This window comes from Catharus ustulatus, chromosome 6 (genome assembly GCF_009819885.2).
Source record: "Catharus ustulatus isolate bCatUst1 chromosome 6, bCatUst1.pri.v2, whole genome shotgun sequence".
Classification (NCBI taxonomy): Eukaryota; Metazoa; Chordata; class Aves; order Passeriformes; family Turdidae; genus Catharus; species Catharus ustulatus.
This window is the reverse complement of record NC_046226.1, coordinates 31,159,656-31,175,504: the sequence shown is the minus strand read 5'-3', so window position 1 is coordinate 31,175,504 and position 15,849 is coordinate 31,159,656. Positions and strand designations below refer to the sequence as shown.

Sequence of the window (15,849 nt, the reverse complement as noted above, 5' to 3'; positions counted from 1 at the left end):
GAGCGGTGCCCAGCACGGTTTGAAACGAGGCGTTCTCTTCATGCCCTGGAAAATTAATTTTTAGGAAAGCACCATGAAATGCCAGCGGGAGGAAGCCCGGCTGGCAGCGCGGCGCGCTGGCGGAGCCGGGCCGGCCGGGCCGGAGCAGTCTCGCTGCCGGGGGTTCAGCAACTTTGCGCGGCCCCCCCTTGCGCTGTAGCTCCCGCTGCCCCCGGGCCCGCGCACCGCCACCGGACCGAGCGGCCCCGCGCGCCGCCAGCCGCCCGACACCGCGGGTAATCGGAAGGTATTTTGTTGCTCAAATAACCTAGCGCGAACCAACCCGGGGCCGGGCTTCTACCGCACTTTTCTTCTCGCTCTCTGCAGTTTCCCCAGCCTCTCCCCCCCTCTCGCACACACGCACTCTCCCTGTCCTTCCTCCCCTGCCTCCCTCCCTCGCTCCCTCCCTCGCTCCCTCCCTCCCTCCTCCCTCCCTCGCTCCCTCCCTCCCTCCCTCTCGCTCGCACGCTCGCTCGCTCCTTCCTACACGCCGTGCTTCGCTCGGGGCAGGGGCTGCTGCGCGGCTCCCCCCGCGCGGCGCCGCGGCCGCCCCGCCGCCGCGCTGCGCATCCCCGGCGCTCCGCCGGCTGGGGCGCCCCGCCGCCCCGCGCCCGCGCCCGCCGCCGCGCCCCGCCGCTCCCCGCCGCCGCCGCTCCCCGCCGCCGCTCCCCGCCGCCGCCGCCGCCGCGCTGCAGGACTGGCTATGGCCACCACTACTTCCGGGTTCCGTCACTTCATTCTCCCGCCGATCAGCGCCGCAAAACTGAGCCTCTTCTATAAGGCAGCCGGCAGCCAACCTGCCAACACTTACTGACACTCACTCATCCCAGGGAGTGAGGGAGAGAGGGAGACAAAATACCTGCCGGGAGGAAAAAAAAAAAAAAAGGAGAGAGGGGGAAGTCCGGGCTTTGCAAACTATTCAATTTTTCTTCGCATCTTTCCCCACCCCCCTTCACAGTACTTTGAAAAAAGCAAAACAAAACCAAAACCAACAACCCTATAAGCGATCCTAAAAGGCAAAACCCGAGCACGGAGTTACTGGAAGAAGAAACCGGGGTTAAAAAGATTCCTCCTCTCTTCTTCATCATCATCAACCATCATTCATTCACTACCTTGACATTCCCTGGCTTTGATTGACAGCTGGAGTGGCAAAAAGCCATGAGACACGACAGTTTGGTTACATGTGGGTTGCTGACGGGCCGATCGTAACCTTCAGTTTGGGGGCTTGACAATTTTTTTTTTTTTTTTTTTTTTTTTTTTTTGCGTAGAGAAAGAAAAAAGGAAAAAGAGAGACAGAAAAAGGAAAGAGAAAGAGACAGAAAAAAAGAAGAAAACACAGAAACTCATCGTGGTTCTTGACTGTTTTTTATATATTGTTGTTGTTATTGTTGTTGTTATTATTATTATTTACCCATATTGGAGAATAGGAGAAGTCTATAAGTAGGTTGCAAAAAAAAAAAAAAAAGGAATCTTCTTCACTCTAAATCACTTTCTTTGCTGGACTGGGATATTAAATATACGACACATCCAGGAGTTTATTGGAGCGCAGACTGATGGCGCAAAGGGTAGGTTTAAATCTCCAACACTTACCTATATATAAATCCTCTCTTAAGAGGGGCCTGTCCGATTTGCTCTCCTCTGTTGCTGATGATGATGGCGGCCACTATTAAAAAATAGCAGCAAAAATTATTCGCTGGCTTTTTGTGTGTGTGCATGAGTGTCTCTGTGTGTGTGTCTCTCTGCAATTGTTCCACGCTTTTTTCCTCTCCAGCTTTTTCCCCCAGCAGCGCGATTTCCCTGCTCTCTGCCTGCTCAGTAGCACGGGTTTCACAGGGGAAAGCTTGCTGCTGCAGCTGCTGCTGCCGCCGCCGCTACTGCTGCTGCCTAGCAAAGACTAAGAAATACATATGTGTGTCTGTGTATATACGAATGTATATATATGTATACACATATAGTTGCTTCTTTTTTTTTTCTTTTTTTTTTCTTTTTTTTTTTTTTTTTTGTCTCTGGCTGTGACAAGGACAAGGGGAATTGCTACTAAATAATGTTTCTGGTAACTTTCAGATTATTTTCCCCTTTATCTCTCCTCCTCCTCCCGATGCACCCTACCTTTCCTCTCTCCTTTCTAGTGTTGATTTATTTATCTAGTTGGTTTTGATTCTGCTTGTTTATTTTTTTTTTCTTCTTCTTTTCTAATGCAGAGTAGCTCTAGTTTCTCTCCTCCGTTTCCTTCCTTTTCATCCGCGTTTCCTTGTTAGGGTTTCTCCTGCCTGTGCTGAAGAGGACCATCTTCCCCCACACACGCAGACAGGCAAACACACTTTCCCCTTTTACCTCTCCTCTCACCCCCACTCCTCCTTCAGCCCCTCCAGCCCCTGCTCCCGGTCCAGTTGATTTTATTTTGAGCATTTCTCTCTCTGTTGTGGCTGTTCTTGTTTTGTTTTGCTCTATTTGTGTCTGTCCGGGTGCTTTACTCTCTTCTGACTTTTGTTGTTGTTTGTTTGGATTTTTTTCATTCCCCCCTCTCTTCTCCTCTTTCTTTTTCTTTCTTCTCTTCCGGCCCGCTTTTTGACAGTACGATGAGCTGCCCCACTACGGCGGGATGGACGGAGTAGGGGTGCCGGCGTCCATGTACGGGGACCCCCACGCCCCCCGGCCGATCCCCCCGGTGCACCACCTCAACCATGGGCCGCCGCTCCACGCCGGACAGCACTACGGCGCCCACGCCCCGCACCCCAATGTCATGCCGGCCAGCATGGGCTCCGCTGTCAACGACGCTCTGAAGCGGGACAAGGATGCGATCTACGGGTAGGTGCCGCCGGGCCGCCCGGCGCCAGGGCCCGGCTCGGCAGCGCGGGTGCCCGCGGAGCGGCCGGGGCAGGAGCGGGGCGGGAGGGCGGCGGCGGCTCCCGCGGGGCCGCAGCGGCCAGCCGGGCCCCGGAGCGCCTTGGGGCGGGGGGAGCCCGCGGAGCTCGGAGGGAAGGCGGCGGCAGGGCAGCCCCCAGCCACCCGCTCCGGAGGGAGACCGCGCCGTGTTACTGCTGTAGCCGGCGATCCCGGGACCAGGGCGAACCAGCCTGACCCGGCTGAGGTGCCAGCACCCACGGGGAACGGGTGCTGGAAAAGACTTCTTGGGGAGAGAGGCTGGGTTGGAGAGAGGTAGTGTTGCCCCTTGTCCTTCCATTTTTCTTTTCTTATTTATTCGGTTTCTTCAGCTTTTGTGGGTTTTTTTTTGGGGGGGGTGTCCTTTCTTACTCGTGTTGGTTTTTGTTTTTTTTTCTTTCTTGGAAAGGCCCCACTTAGGAGTTAGAGACTCTCATTGCTCTGGATTTTAGTTGGAGAAGTGTTGTTCTGGTGTTCTCTTCTGTGCCATAATACCACTCTTCCAACTTCGTAAATAAAGAGCTATTCACATCGCGGAAGGTAGTAAGAATAAAAGGGATTCACTTCTTGCAAACAGCTCTTCCCAAAGACAGGAGACATAAATACATTGGGGGCAATGAGCTGAATTTTCTATTTAAGAAAGAAAGAACATTAGGAAAAAGAACCCCATACCCAGCAAAACTCAAACCTTCACCAGGGGTTTGCTTGAGGGGAATGACACCGATTCCCTTCAGTGCCTTTTGAAAAAATTACTAACTGATCCTAAAAGGAGAGCTAGTAACATCTATGACAGAGTGTGGGGCCTTGATCAGATACCAAAGGGGAAAAGAAACAAATGCATGCTTACTACTTAGTACGCAGATAATTTTTTTTCTGACTACACCAACTATGGGAAAATATTTCGCGAAGTGCTCCCTTCCTCCACCCCCTCCCCAGCTCACTTATCTGGACAGATGGTATTTTACTTGGGTGTGCTTCCTAAGCCAGGAAACTTCACCACATTTTTGTTAGCAGGCCCCTTGAAAAATAAAATTACGTATTAAGTAGTTTGCAGTTTGCCTTGCTGTGCTCTCGTTTTAGGTCATAGCTGGAGGGTAGGGATGGGATCTTCCAGGTTTTGCGGTATTTTAAGCTGTGGCAAAAGTGTAACACTCTCAGTTGAGCTGCTGCTGAACACGTTCGGTGCCCTGTGCGTTTAGAGAGGTCACTTTTGTCCTCGTCGGTGAGGACTGCACTGGGAATGTGGTTCGGGCATTGCAATTTCAAAATTTAAAAAACAAACAAACAAAACAACAACAGCCAACTCACCACCAAACCCAGTATTTTTATTTCAAAGTGTGGGTCTCCACTGCTCTGCCCGGGGCTTTACAGCGAGACTGCAGAGCGTGGTTGTGCCCGTGTGTCCGTGTCTGTGTGTCCGTGCATTAAAAAAAAAAAATACTTGTTGATTACAGCTCTTCTTTCCCCCTCTCCCCCACCCCCTCCCCTCTCTTTGTGTGCCACCGCCCGGTAGGCACCCGTTGTTCCCCCTCTTAGCTCTGGTCTTTGAGAAGTGCGAGCTGGCGACCTGCACGCCCCGGGAGCCCGGTGTGGCCGGCGGGGACGTCTGCTCCTCCGACTCCTTCAACGAGGACATCGCCGTCTTCGCTAAACAGGTCCGGCACCTTTCCCCCCGCCCCCGACCCTCACCAGCGCTCCCGCTGCCTCCTCAGCGCCTCGACCCGCCCGGCCAGGGGCAGGGGCACCCCTCCTTTCCCTTCCCTTCCTTTCCCTTCTTTTCCCTTCCTTTCCCTTCCTTTCCCCTTTCCCCCCTCGCCCCCTCTCCGGCGGGGCGGGGGTGCGCCCTGGTGGCCCGGCTGGCCCTGACCTCCCTCCTGCCCTCGGCCGGCAGCCCCTTCACGCTGCCGGGCTGGGACTCCCGGGCCTTGCCCTCCTGCATTAGTGATAGGAAAAGGTAGCTGTGGCCGAGTTTTGGAGGCAGAGGGAGCGAGATGCGGGCAGGGGACCCAAAGGAGAAGGATCCCATGGGACCGGCGGCCGGCTAAGTGCCGGACCGGCAAGAGCGGAGCGGGCTCCTCTCCCACAGCTCGGTGTCCCAGGGCGTTCAGCCGGATTTTGGTACCGGCCGGTTTTGCAAAAGGGATTTTCGCCTTTCGGGTGGTCTGGTTACGGAGGTAAAGACAGAAGCTGTAGCTCACACCGTTTTTCCTTCTTCTTGCAGGTCCGCGCCGAAAAACCACTTTTTTCTTCAAATCCAGAGTTGGACAATTTGGTAAGGCCTGCTGCCTCTCTCACCGCACCCTCCTGTCGCCCTTCCCGACCCCTCCGCCAGCTGCTGGCAAGCGCCCTCCTCCGCGCCGGGCCGGGCGAGCGGTGCGGCGGGGCAGCGGCTGCCGGGCCGGGCACCGGGCGGCCGGCATGGGAGCGGGGCGCCGCTCGGCAAGCTGCCGTCAAGGGGCTTCAAAGAGCTTTATTCTTAGAGCCAGTCAGAGCAAAGCCTCAAGCCCCAATGCATTGCAAAGCTGAGTTTGAAAGTCACGGGAAGCTAAAAGTGAAGGAAGTAACTGCTTAAGAAGAGAGAGCTGGAGATTTCTAATGTAATTCTTTTGCTAATGTGAACGATTTCAATATTCAAAGTGCCTAAATCCGCTTGTAAAGAAGATGCCAAACTATTCAAACACACATTCACCCCCCCCTTTCTCCTGCGGGCGGGGGTGGGGGTGGGAGCGTGTGTTTGACTTCTCTGCGGACCCTCAGGGATGAAAGCCGGGGTGCTGAGAGGGGAACGAGGAGAGGAAGAGGTTTTCTCCAAGATCTCGGTAATAAAGCACAAATCACTGCTCCTGGAATAAATATGATAAAAATCAAGCGTTTAGCTTAAAGTTGATCAGAATTGTTGAAGCGTGACCAATGAGCTAAAATCCTGTATAATGACCGCGCGCCCTGACAATCCCCTTCTCCCTCTTTCCCACTCGGGCTCGCGGCTCTGCTCAGCCCCCCTGCTTGTCTCCCACGTAACCCCTTGCTTAAAACTTTCTTGCAGATGATCCAAGCAATACAAGTACTAAGGTTTCATCTTTTGGAATTAGAAAAGGTAAGAGCCACGGAGGTGGGCGGGGGGCACGCCATTCCCTGCCCCCTCTCCCCTCCTCCTCACCCCCCCGCCCTCCGGCTCCCTTCCTCCCGACTGTTTGGGCTGACTTGTAAACATGGCCAGAGAAGATAGGGGTAATGCATTGTGACACTGTAACCTGTGCCATCAGAGCATGTGACACCCGACAGACGTGCCCAGAGCGTTTTTTCCCCTTTTTGTGTGTGTGTGTAATTTCAATATTTACTAATATTAAATATTAAACATCAAACCCTTTTATCCTTCTTACACCTTTCCTCAGTAGAAGCTCTTTTTCCCACTTAGAAATATTATGCTTAACAAAAAGAAATGAAACCACTCGTTCTCCTCTCCGGCTCTGGCAGGCACATTAACCCCAAGCAAGCACTAAATGTTTGGAAGAGGCAGGGGCCCCTGCGAGGCGTGGGCAGGGGCTGTGCCCTGGGACGAGAATGTCTCTTCCCACAACCTCAGCAAGTAGCTTCATTTTACTGCTCCCGGCCATTTAGACCTTTTTTTAGCCCTGGTTTTAACTGATCCCGTCCCGAGTGACTAGTTGTACCTGTCTGGGTTGTGTGTGCTCCGGAGATTTCACCTGGGTCCAGCTCCCAGTGTTCCGATGTTATCACCAAATCCGATTTTCTTCAGCACACAAGTCAGAGCCCACTATCTCTCTAACTTGTTGCTGCAGCAAGTCTCTAGAGAATAATATGTGCTGCAACAATTTCTCTATTGTTTCCTTGCCTTCAACTATTGTCCCCCTTAATTAGAGTTACTTGTGGAGTATATCAGAGGGTTGTACTTGTTAAAAAAAAAGCCAAAACTCAAAAACAACAAAAAAACCCCCCACCACAACAACAAAGCAAGCTGAAATGCGATATTTTCCCATTATTGATTCTAATATTCTTGTTATTCTTTTCAGGTTCATGAATTGTGTGATAATTTCTGCCATCGGTACATTAGTTGTTTGAAAGGAAAAATGCCAATAGACCTCGTTATTGATGAAAGGGATGGCAGCTCCAAATCAGACCATGAAGAACTCTCAGGATCTTCCACAAATTTAGCCGATCATGTAAGTCCTTCTGCTTTCTTTGTGACACTTTTAAAGTTTTTAACCTGCTTAGAGGACCTGTCCTGGGTTTCCTTGACTTGCTGCTGTTGTCTGTTAGTATTATTACTTACTTAACCTCTTGCAAGCTCAAATCCCATTTTCAAACTTTTTTCCTCTCTTACTTTTCAAAGTTGTAGAAATGCAGAAGGTTCCCTCAGTTTTCCAATGGTTTGTAAAATTTCCTGGTCTGGGTGGCTTGGAGAGCTAGCAAACTGTTGTTTTGATGTGGGGATTGGTGCTTTCTCTTGTTCTTTGCCAACTTTGTAATCAATGCATCAATGTAAGGAAACACAGACAAGAAAGTTAGGAAGAAAGTTTGCTGATTTGCTCCCCCCTCCCCTCTTGTGGGGATGACAAGTGATGAGAATTATTGGCAATACTACACTGCATTAAAAAAAGGGGTTAGCACATTAGAGTTTCCAATGCTTTTGCTTTATAGCAACTTATTGTCAGAATATGGACTTATTGCCAAACGCCTGAAGCATCTTCATAATAAAAGACAGTAACCTTGATGAAGCAATTATTAACAATGTATTACAGAAAGTTGGAGAGAATGATGATTGAGTAACCGTAGGTTAGCAGTTGATTTTAACACTTTAGGAGTTGGTGAATTAGTGTAATGTGTGTAGGACTGAACATTGGTGTGCGTGGTGAGGAGAGTGCCTTTGTTTTTCCGGGTTTTGGAGCAGCTCCTCTGATCCTTCAAAAGATGTAGGTGCAGAGAAACTTCGGGATGTGGAGGGAGAGATTGCAGCTGGTACAGCAGAAAAGGGAAGGAATAGCTCTAGTTAAAAAGGGTGGGTGTGAACTCCACTTTATTTATAGGAATGCATCCCTGGGGGGCAAAGGGATTTATACAGTTTTAGATTCAATTGAACTAATAATCTAAATGATAGAGTCTAATATTTTAGTGGTTGAAATATTAATTTAACACCCAGTGTGAAGTTAACCATGCTTTCTGCACAGGCCCCTGCCTTTATTTCCCAGTGTGTTAAGAGTAGCTGGAAGCCCAGAGAGAATGAGCTTTCTAGGAGCTTTTGTTTCCCTTCAAAACATGTAGTTTTTGTGTGTATTTGGTAATTACATTAGACCTGGACTGAAGCTGAATTGGGAGATAAAATAATAATAAATTCTTCAGAATGTCCCCCTTCTGGCGTGGCTTAGTTACGGGAAATATTTTTGGACCCAAGCCTTAGCTTTCATTTTCTCATTTGTATTCAGTAAACATTGCATGACAAGGTTTGTGCTGTGTTTTACATTTTAAATCTATTATTTTGAGAGAAAAAAATGTATGCAGATCTTCCTTAAAGTTTCTCTGCTTATCAGCTAACTCACATGTAGGTAATAAACTCCATGAGGCATGACACAATTTCAAAAATATTTGTTTCATGGCATTTTACAACACTAAATTCGTGGGCATAAGTATTCTGGGAGAGTACTAGAAAAGAAATTGAAATGAGTGGCAACCTGAAAGATAGTGAGTCACTATGTAAAATTTAGAGAAACAGGAAAAAAAATACATGTTTCTCCAGTACAATTTCTTTACAAGAGTGTGTTTCAAGTGGAAGTGTAGAAATGGAGCATGCTTATGTTTATATTGAAGAGATTAGATAAACTAGCCTGTTTAGGGTTCTGGCAGATGGCAAATGCTCAAGCCAATTTGCAGTGCTCCATTATAATATTTAAATTCACGTGCAATGATAGGACAGGAATAGAGGGGGTTAGCATTTTGATAATTTGGTAACTATTATCTTCCTTAAGAAGAATCTCCTCTTGCTTTTGTGGCCCCGAAAACAAACTCAAATAAATATGACAACCCATTTATCTTGCACCCGTTAGGGTTTACCACTTCATTGGGTATTATAATTTAAAGCCTTTTATTTCCTGGAGATTTGAGCTATAACATTTTTACTTTAGCCCCCTGCTATTTGTTTTGAAAGGAAGCAATAATTTGTGCAACCAGAACACCAACTGGGAAATGAAGAGTTGTATCACATAGTTACATTTTATTCATGCGTTTTGGGAAATGTGTCTCCTTATTGGATTTTTTTTTTTTTGTATATTAGCTTGTTTTCCTGACAAAACTTTAACACCTTTTTATAGCTTAGTCAAACTACCATGTTTTATATTTGCACTGTACACTGTTCCAGCAGACAGAAATGCATCTTTATTCATAGAAAAGGAAAAGCTTTTAAAAAATGGCTAATATAAACATGCAAGCCTATTAAAAAATGAGCTATCATTTCTGAGCATCTACCTGAAAATGCAGCAGTTCAAGCATGCAAATTTGTCCAATTTGGCTCTCCAGGTTTATTTTCTTTCATTTGCCTTGATATGCATATTTAATATATAGCCTTAGGCTAGATCTCATTTGGTGAAAGTTGGTGTAGGGGTGATGATGAGCCACTTCAGAAGGACAGAGACAGCATGTTGTTTCCTCTGTTTTATGTATTGGCCCACTATTCTGATCCACGGGTCTTCCCCTCATGGTTTTATTTGCACATGAAATACTAGGAGCATTTCAACTGATTGGCTATGAATAATGATAGCCCAAAAGAAGTGTGGGTTAATTTGTTGTGTGCCAAGGTTTCTCCTGTGGAGGTGACAGTTTGTGACAGCTGTTTGACACCCCAAAAATCCATACCCCTCTATTGTTATTAAGTGGTGTAAAGCTACCCTGTGTGTGTTTAATGTGAATGTGAGGGGTGGTAGCAGTGACAGTGGCAGTGCTGAATTAGGAACTAAGGCTGCTCTCAGCTTTATTGCTTTTCTAGACCTTAAAACAGGCATGAAGGAAAGTTGTAGGATTAGCCAACATTTACCATAATACATTAAATGGGGTCCTCAAATATTGCATGCTTTCCCTTTCAAAATCTATGCAATTTATATAATTTAATTGGAAACCAAACCGAAAAACAACAAAGGAATGAACTCTTCAGAGATACACCTGTGCTGAAAAAAGGAGACAGCTGAAAGTGGTCATACTGTACATGTTTGGTAATAAATGTGTTTATTGAATTTTATTTTAGTGCACTATTAACTGTTATGTAACACAGTTAGTGTAAAAGGTCCAGGGACTTGGTAGATCAAATAGCGTAGTGCTGGCCACAAGAATCTGAAACTTTTGTTATTACTCTGCTGTGTTTAGTAAGTATAACAGCCCATAATTAGTGTTTGAATTTTTAACACCCTCGGTTTTTTTTATTGCTCTGAGGTATTAGCTGTAGATGGGAAGAAGGTAATTACAGCTATGCCCTGGCTGAACCAGATTAGTTAGGGGGAAAAAATAGATAAGAAAAGAGGGAAAAAAACCCATTGCAGCTGCAGTTCAAGTTTGGTTTCCCAGCGCAGACAATTTATTATTGTTCAACTAAACATACCAGGCCTATACTGAATTCTGTGTTCAGCCTAAAATGTCTGTTTGTCTGAGATTGTTTGCAGATTTTTTTTTCTTATTTCAAGCTATCCGAATTTGAAAAACATGATGCTCATAATATTTGGAGATTTTAAAACTTTTTCTGAACATACGATAACATTTTATACTTTAATTGCTTTTATTTTGTAGCTGGCCTCACCTGGTGTCATACAATTCTTCCTTCAGCACAAACCTGTTTTGAAGCCTAGTAATTCTCCCATAGAAATTTATGGCTGTCCTTCCACTGGCTTTTGGGGGAACAGGATCAGGGCCTCAGTCTTTTTGATATTTGTTCATATGTTTTTGTAGCTCAGAGGTAATAATACGCAGAACATAATTTCTAAAATATCATTAAAATGGACAGAAATATACATACACCTCTTCTATAAAAGATGACTCTTGACAGATTAGAAATCCAGCATCATAGCCATAGAAGAGAAAGATTAGTCTGAATATTAAACCTTTCAGCTCTCACAGGAAGAGATACTTTATTTTGTACTTTTAGATACCCAGACAACATAACATTTCTTCAATATTTCTCCTCAAAGAATGGTCCATGCAAATTCCTGACATTTTGCAGATAAGAAAAAATAAAAATAGTGTAGTACACAAGATGTAGTATTACCTGTTCCAGTAATATAATTAAATCTTTAGGTAAGATTTCACTGAGTGATGAAGAAGTAATTGGGGGTCTGATGCTAGAGTCTGCAGGCATGCCATACTTTTGTCGACTTCAGTGGGAGTTTTGAGAAACACCAGATTCGAGCCCAAAGGCGCCCTTTCTGTCTGTAGGGTGTCAGAAGGAAAACCAAGTCGCTAACTGCAACAGTAATAAGGCAAACTTAGAATGTGCCTTAGGACATTGTGGTAGGCCCTGTGCCTTCTGAAGGGGCAAAGAGCATCAGGAACTTTCCAAGACTGTTGATAGTGTTGTGCATTCCTGCTTTTTGGTGGGCCAAGGTACACTTCTGTCAACAGCTGAAGTCTCAAATTCAAGTGTTTTAAGTTTAAACTCTGTTTTCTCAACATGAACAAATAATGTTTTCCAGTAGCTGTTTGATAACTGTGATCCCTTTTTGGTTTGAGTTATCAGTCTAGATGAAGTGTAGAATGACATAGAATAGAATGGCATAGAAGGACAATTAAAAAAACCCAACACCCCCCTGATTTTTCAAGTCTTAGTTCCTTGGTGACAGGTGGATTACATGTCTGATTTCAATCTTAATTAGAAAATACAAAACAAGCAGGTTTTCAGAGCACTGCCATGTTCTAGGAGACTCAGAAATTGCTCCTGATGCAAATGCAAAATCAAAGGAGAAGAATTAAAACTTGTACATATATACAAAATACCTGATAGATTGCTGTGCCTAGTCTTTTTGTTTCATTTGTGTAACTCTAGCACAAAAAACTAATCATATTAAGTAGGCATCTCTTGGAAAACAAACCTTACCAATACCAGGAGTAGTCTTTTTTAGAAAACATACTTATTATGTCAAATTAGAGTTTTTCATGTCTTTTTGTCTTATTGAAAGTTTCTTTAAATAGTAGGCTTATTATTAAATGCACTTGACATAATCTCTGAGATACCATCCTGAACTTGACACACACAAAACATAGACACAGATGCACACACAGAAGCACATGTGCATGCACACGATAAGTTTCTGTATCCTACGTAGTCTATCATATTTACATATATGGCTGTACCTAGATACAGATCTTTAGGGTATCGGTCATATCAGACATTTCACTGTGTATACACTTGTTACTTGCACGAACAAGGTGAGCAGGATTTGGATTGTGTTTGGGGGGAATAATGCCATCTGTATCAAGTAGTTCACTTCAGTTTTGTGTTTTTGAATTAATTTACCAGACCTTTGAGTCCAACCATATTTAGAAACAATAAGCTTTATAACTATTTTAGTTTCTTTTATAAAAACAAGCTGTGTTTTGTTTGTTCTTTTAAGATTAATGATTTTGCCAATTTCATCTGATAAAGTTATGTTGGGGCCTGATCCTGTCAGAGTTGTATACTTGAAACTTCAGTTAAAATATGTGAGTCAAATACTGCTCAGCTTACTCACATGGGTATCAGCTGGTCTGATTGATTTTACTTCCCAGTTATAAATAAGAAACAGATTCCTTATGGTTAATTGAGTCTTTAATATCACCATAAAAAGCAGTATGAGACCAGAATCAGACCTAGCAGGACTACATACACTCACAAAAAGCTAGCCAGACTGCTCAGCAGATATTTTGGACATACAAAGTAAGAATTGCAATTTGTCAGAAGGTTATCCTATATCAAATTTGTCTGTTACAACATCTCTGTTGAAGAAATCCTGTAGTAGTTAGAAACTCTTATGCTTTCCAGCAGATCTTCAGCATCAACAAAAGAGAAATGTGTCAGATTTGCTTTGTATGCCTTTTGTCCTTTCAGTTGCTCTTTTCTAGATTTAGCAAAATTCAATGGTGGTGTTAAATAAATTATTTTTTTTTTTATTTTTTTTTTTTTTACTTTCAAGGGAAAAAACACCGGTAAAATTGTGTTTTCTAGGGAAGGCTGTGTGTGTAAATGAGAAACAGTGGAGAGCAGTGGAGTGATCTCCTGTGGCCCTGCTACTACAAGCTTTCCCCATATTGTCTCCTGCTTTTATATTAATTACAACTTGCATTATCAGCTGTGAGTCTGTAGCCCAGCAAATAGAAAATACTGCCCCTGGAGACATAGCTTCTTGTATCTATTTTCCATCTCCTTCTATTGTGCTCTACTCAGTATTCACTGCTTTTCTCCTAGTAACACTGCTCTTTAACACAATTAGGTAAGAGCAAGAGGAGTACCATATATGGCTCCCAATTATTAGAACTACTGGGAATAGGTACATGTGTGCTGTTCACTTTCTGTGGTATCTGGCATTAGTTTAGGTCATACATGTGTGAAATTTTTATAGTACGCACACGTAGACAAAATAGACAATTGCATTTTGGCAGATATCATCCACACTCCTCAATGTGTTTCTGCAAACTGATTACTTAACTTGCAAGAAGAAATAAGAAGTCATGCTAGCAGTTTGTGTAATATATCTAAAACTATGGGTTTAGTTTCTTCTTTCCCTTCTTTTAAAATTTTTTTTCAGTGTGATAACCCAATACAAATTTCATTGAAACTAACAGAAAAAATACAACTAATATTAGTGGGCTTTAGACTATGATCCCTTCAGGTGCCTCAACTAAACTGATGAAGTATTCCAGAGAAACACACTTTAGAGGTGCCATTTGGTAATTTTTTTTTTCTTTGAAAATGTGCATAAATAAATAGTTATGATTAGTCATTTGGTCAAGAATTTTTTTTTGTGGGATGCGAGGTTGGAAATGGTCTAGGGGAGAAAAAGATTGGCTCACTGACTCGTACAATGATCTTAGTCCAAACCAAAAGAATGCTGCCCTTTTATGAGGCTGTAAACTCCACCCCAAAAATTATTTGTCTTTTTTAATAATATTAAAGTCTAACTATTTCTCTGCCTTTAAAATTCCTTCAACATTCTACTGTTGCATTAAGTAAACACCTTATCTTGTATTTTCTGTCCTCCAACAAAACTCTGCCAAATAGCTTCCTCAAGAAAACTGTGTCACAATAAATACATTGAGTTCTCAATCAATACAGTTTGTCTTTCTCAAACCGGATCTACAAACTGAGGTCAAGAGCAGCTCAGCCTGGTAGAGACAGCAAGTGTTTTCAGCTGTGGGAAGTCTCATTCAGTGATTCTATCCAAATTTTTACGGCTTTGTAATGGAAAGGCTGGTCTAGATCTTGAAATATTGTCTGGTAGGTTTTGGATGACATTTGCCTTAAAACAGAGCTGAGCTGTTACCAGTTAATTATTGTAACTTTCATCCATGTGATAAGGAGCTCCAACAGCAGCCAGCGCAAGAGAGCCCGCAGTACACAAAATTAGCATAACTCACTGTGCTCCCTGAAAAGTTTAGCCTAGGTGAACATGTTGCAATTACTACATTTTCTAAAAGAAGGTTCCAGCACGATGTTGTTGGAGGGCTAAACTCATGCTATGCTATTGTTTCTTTTCTTTTTCATGTATTTCTTCTAGCTCTTTATCTGATTACCATCCGGCAAACAGCTGACGCTAAGAGGCTGCAGAGGGCTGAAGAGCTCCTGTCTGCTGTTTGCCTTCAGCTTGAAGCTATTTGAGTGGCTTCCTAAGTCAGAGATAAAAAGAGAAGCTCATAGGCACAACTGTGTTTTAATCCAGGCTGTAAAGAAACTTGCACAGTTTTTGCCTTTTATTTCCACATGAACTTTTTGCTAACCTTATTTTCAAGTTTTTTGTTCTTTTTAATAACACCTGGGCTGCTTCAACTTTCAAGACTTCTCATCTTTCTTTTTGTGTTTCTCTCCACCTGACTCTGAAAAATGATGGTAAAATGTGGGGGGTTTATTTGTTTTTCTTTCTCTTGTTTATTTTTTTTCTGTTTTTTTTTTTTTTGGGGGGGGGGACAGTTTTTTAATGGAAGTGTGGCGAATAACAGTATTAATTAGAGAGAATGGAAACAATAACCTCAATGAATATGAAATACTACTGTTTGGTGGCAGTTTTTTCCTGTTGTAGTTCTGTGTGAGATTTTGGAGGGCTTGGTGATTTTGTGCCGTAAGTGTTACTGTGCCGTGTGCCGTGCTGACAGGTTAGGCAAATTTCAGATCCTGACCTGTCTTCTGATTTTACTAAGGTCTTCCTGTCATGGAATGACATACGTGGGTGTGTATGTGTGTCTGTCTTTGTAAGGTGAAGGGGATTTGGATCCTTCTTACCCCTTGGTCACCTGAGACTTTACAGGGAACCTTTTGAAGTCCTGAGCTCTTTCCTTTGTCTCTGCTGCAATCCAGGTCGGGCCTGTCAGATTTATGTTGCTGGGTATCGTAGCAAGCCGTTACTTGGCAGTTCTATTCTGTGTTGCTATACAGCATGTGGTACTAATCAGTGCTAGAAGATTACTTTGAGATGTTTCAATATAGATTTTGGGACTTGGTCCCAATCACATTTACACTGTATTTTACAAAGGGTAAATCAGTTGATTATGTTGAACTTATTCCTACTACACATTGATGTAGATGGGGTCAGAACCAGTCCTGGTCAAAGAATTTATCCAACTTGTCACTTTCTGCTTTCAGCTTCTCCTCATCCTTTAATAGTCTAGTGTTATTTCACAATGTAGATTTAAACCACGATCAAAACCTAAGCAACCTAAGAGGCAATTTTTTTTTTAAGGGAGATTGTT

The 15,849-nt window shown here is 44.0% G+C and overlaps 1 protein-coding gene across 4 annotated transcripts in view; it reads left to right on the top strand.

Moving 5' to 3' along the window:
- Nucleotides 1-696: 696 nt before the first annotated feature.
- The window catches only part of MEIS2 (Meis homeobox 2), a 171,823-nt gene continuing 156,670 nt past the window's right edge, over nt 697-15,849 (top strand). For 2 of the 4 annotated variants that reach the window (XM_033063892.2, XM_033063890.2), the window contains exons 1-6: nt 697-1,604; nt 2,615-2,847; nt 4,436-4,577; nt 5,144-5,194; nt 5,966-6,016; nt 6,954-7,103. In XM_033063892.2, coding sequence (XP_032919783.1) covers nt 1,593-1,604; nt 2,615-2,847; nt 4,436-4,577; nt 5,144-5,194; nt 5,966-6,016; nt 6,954-7,103 — 639 coding nt within the window. In that variant the 5' untranslated portion in view covers nt 697-1,592. Of the gene's footprint in view, nt 1,605-1,994; nt 2,093-2,614; nt 2,848-4,435; nt 4,578-5,143; nt 5,195-5,965; nt 6,017-6,953; nt 7,104-15,849 lie in introns of those variants that run through there. The other 2 variants (XM_033063893.2, XM_033063891.2) reach the window with 2 other exon arrangements.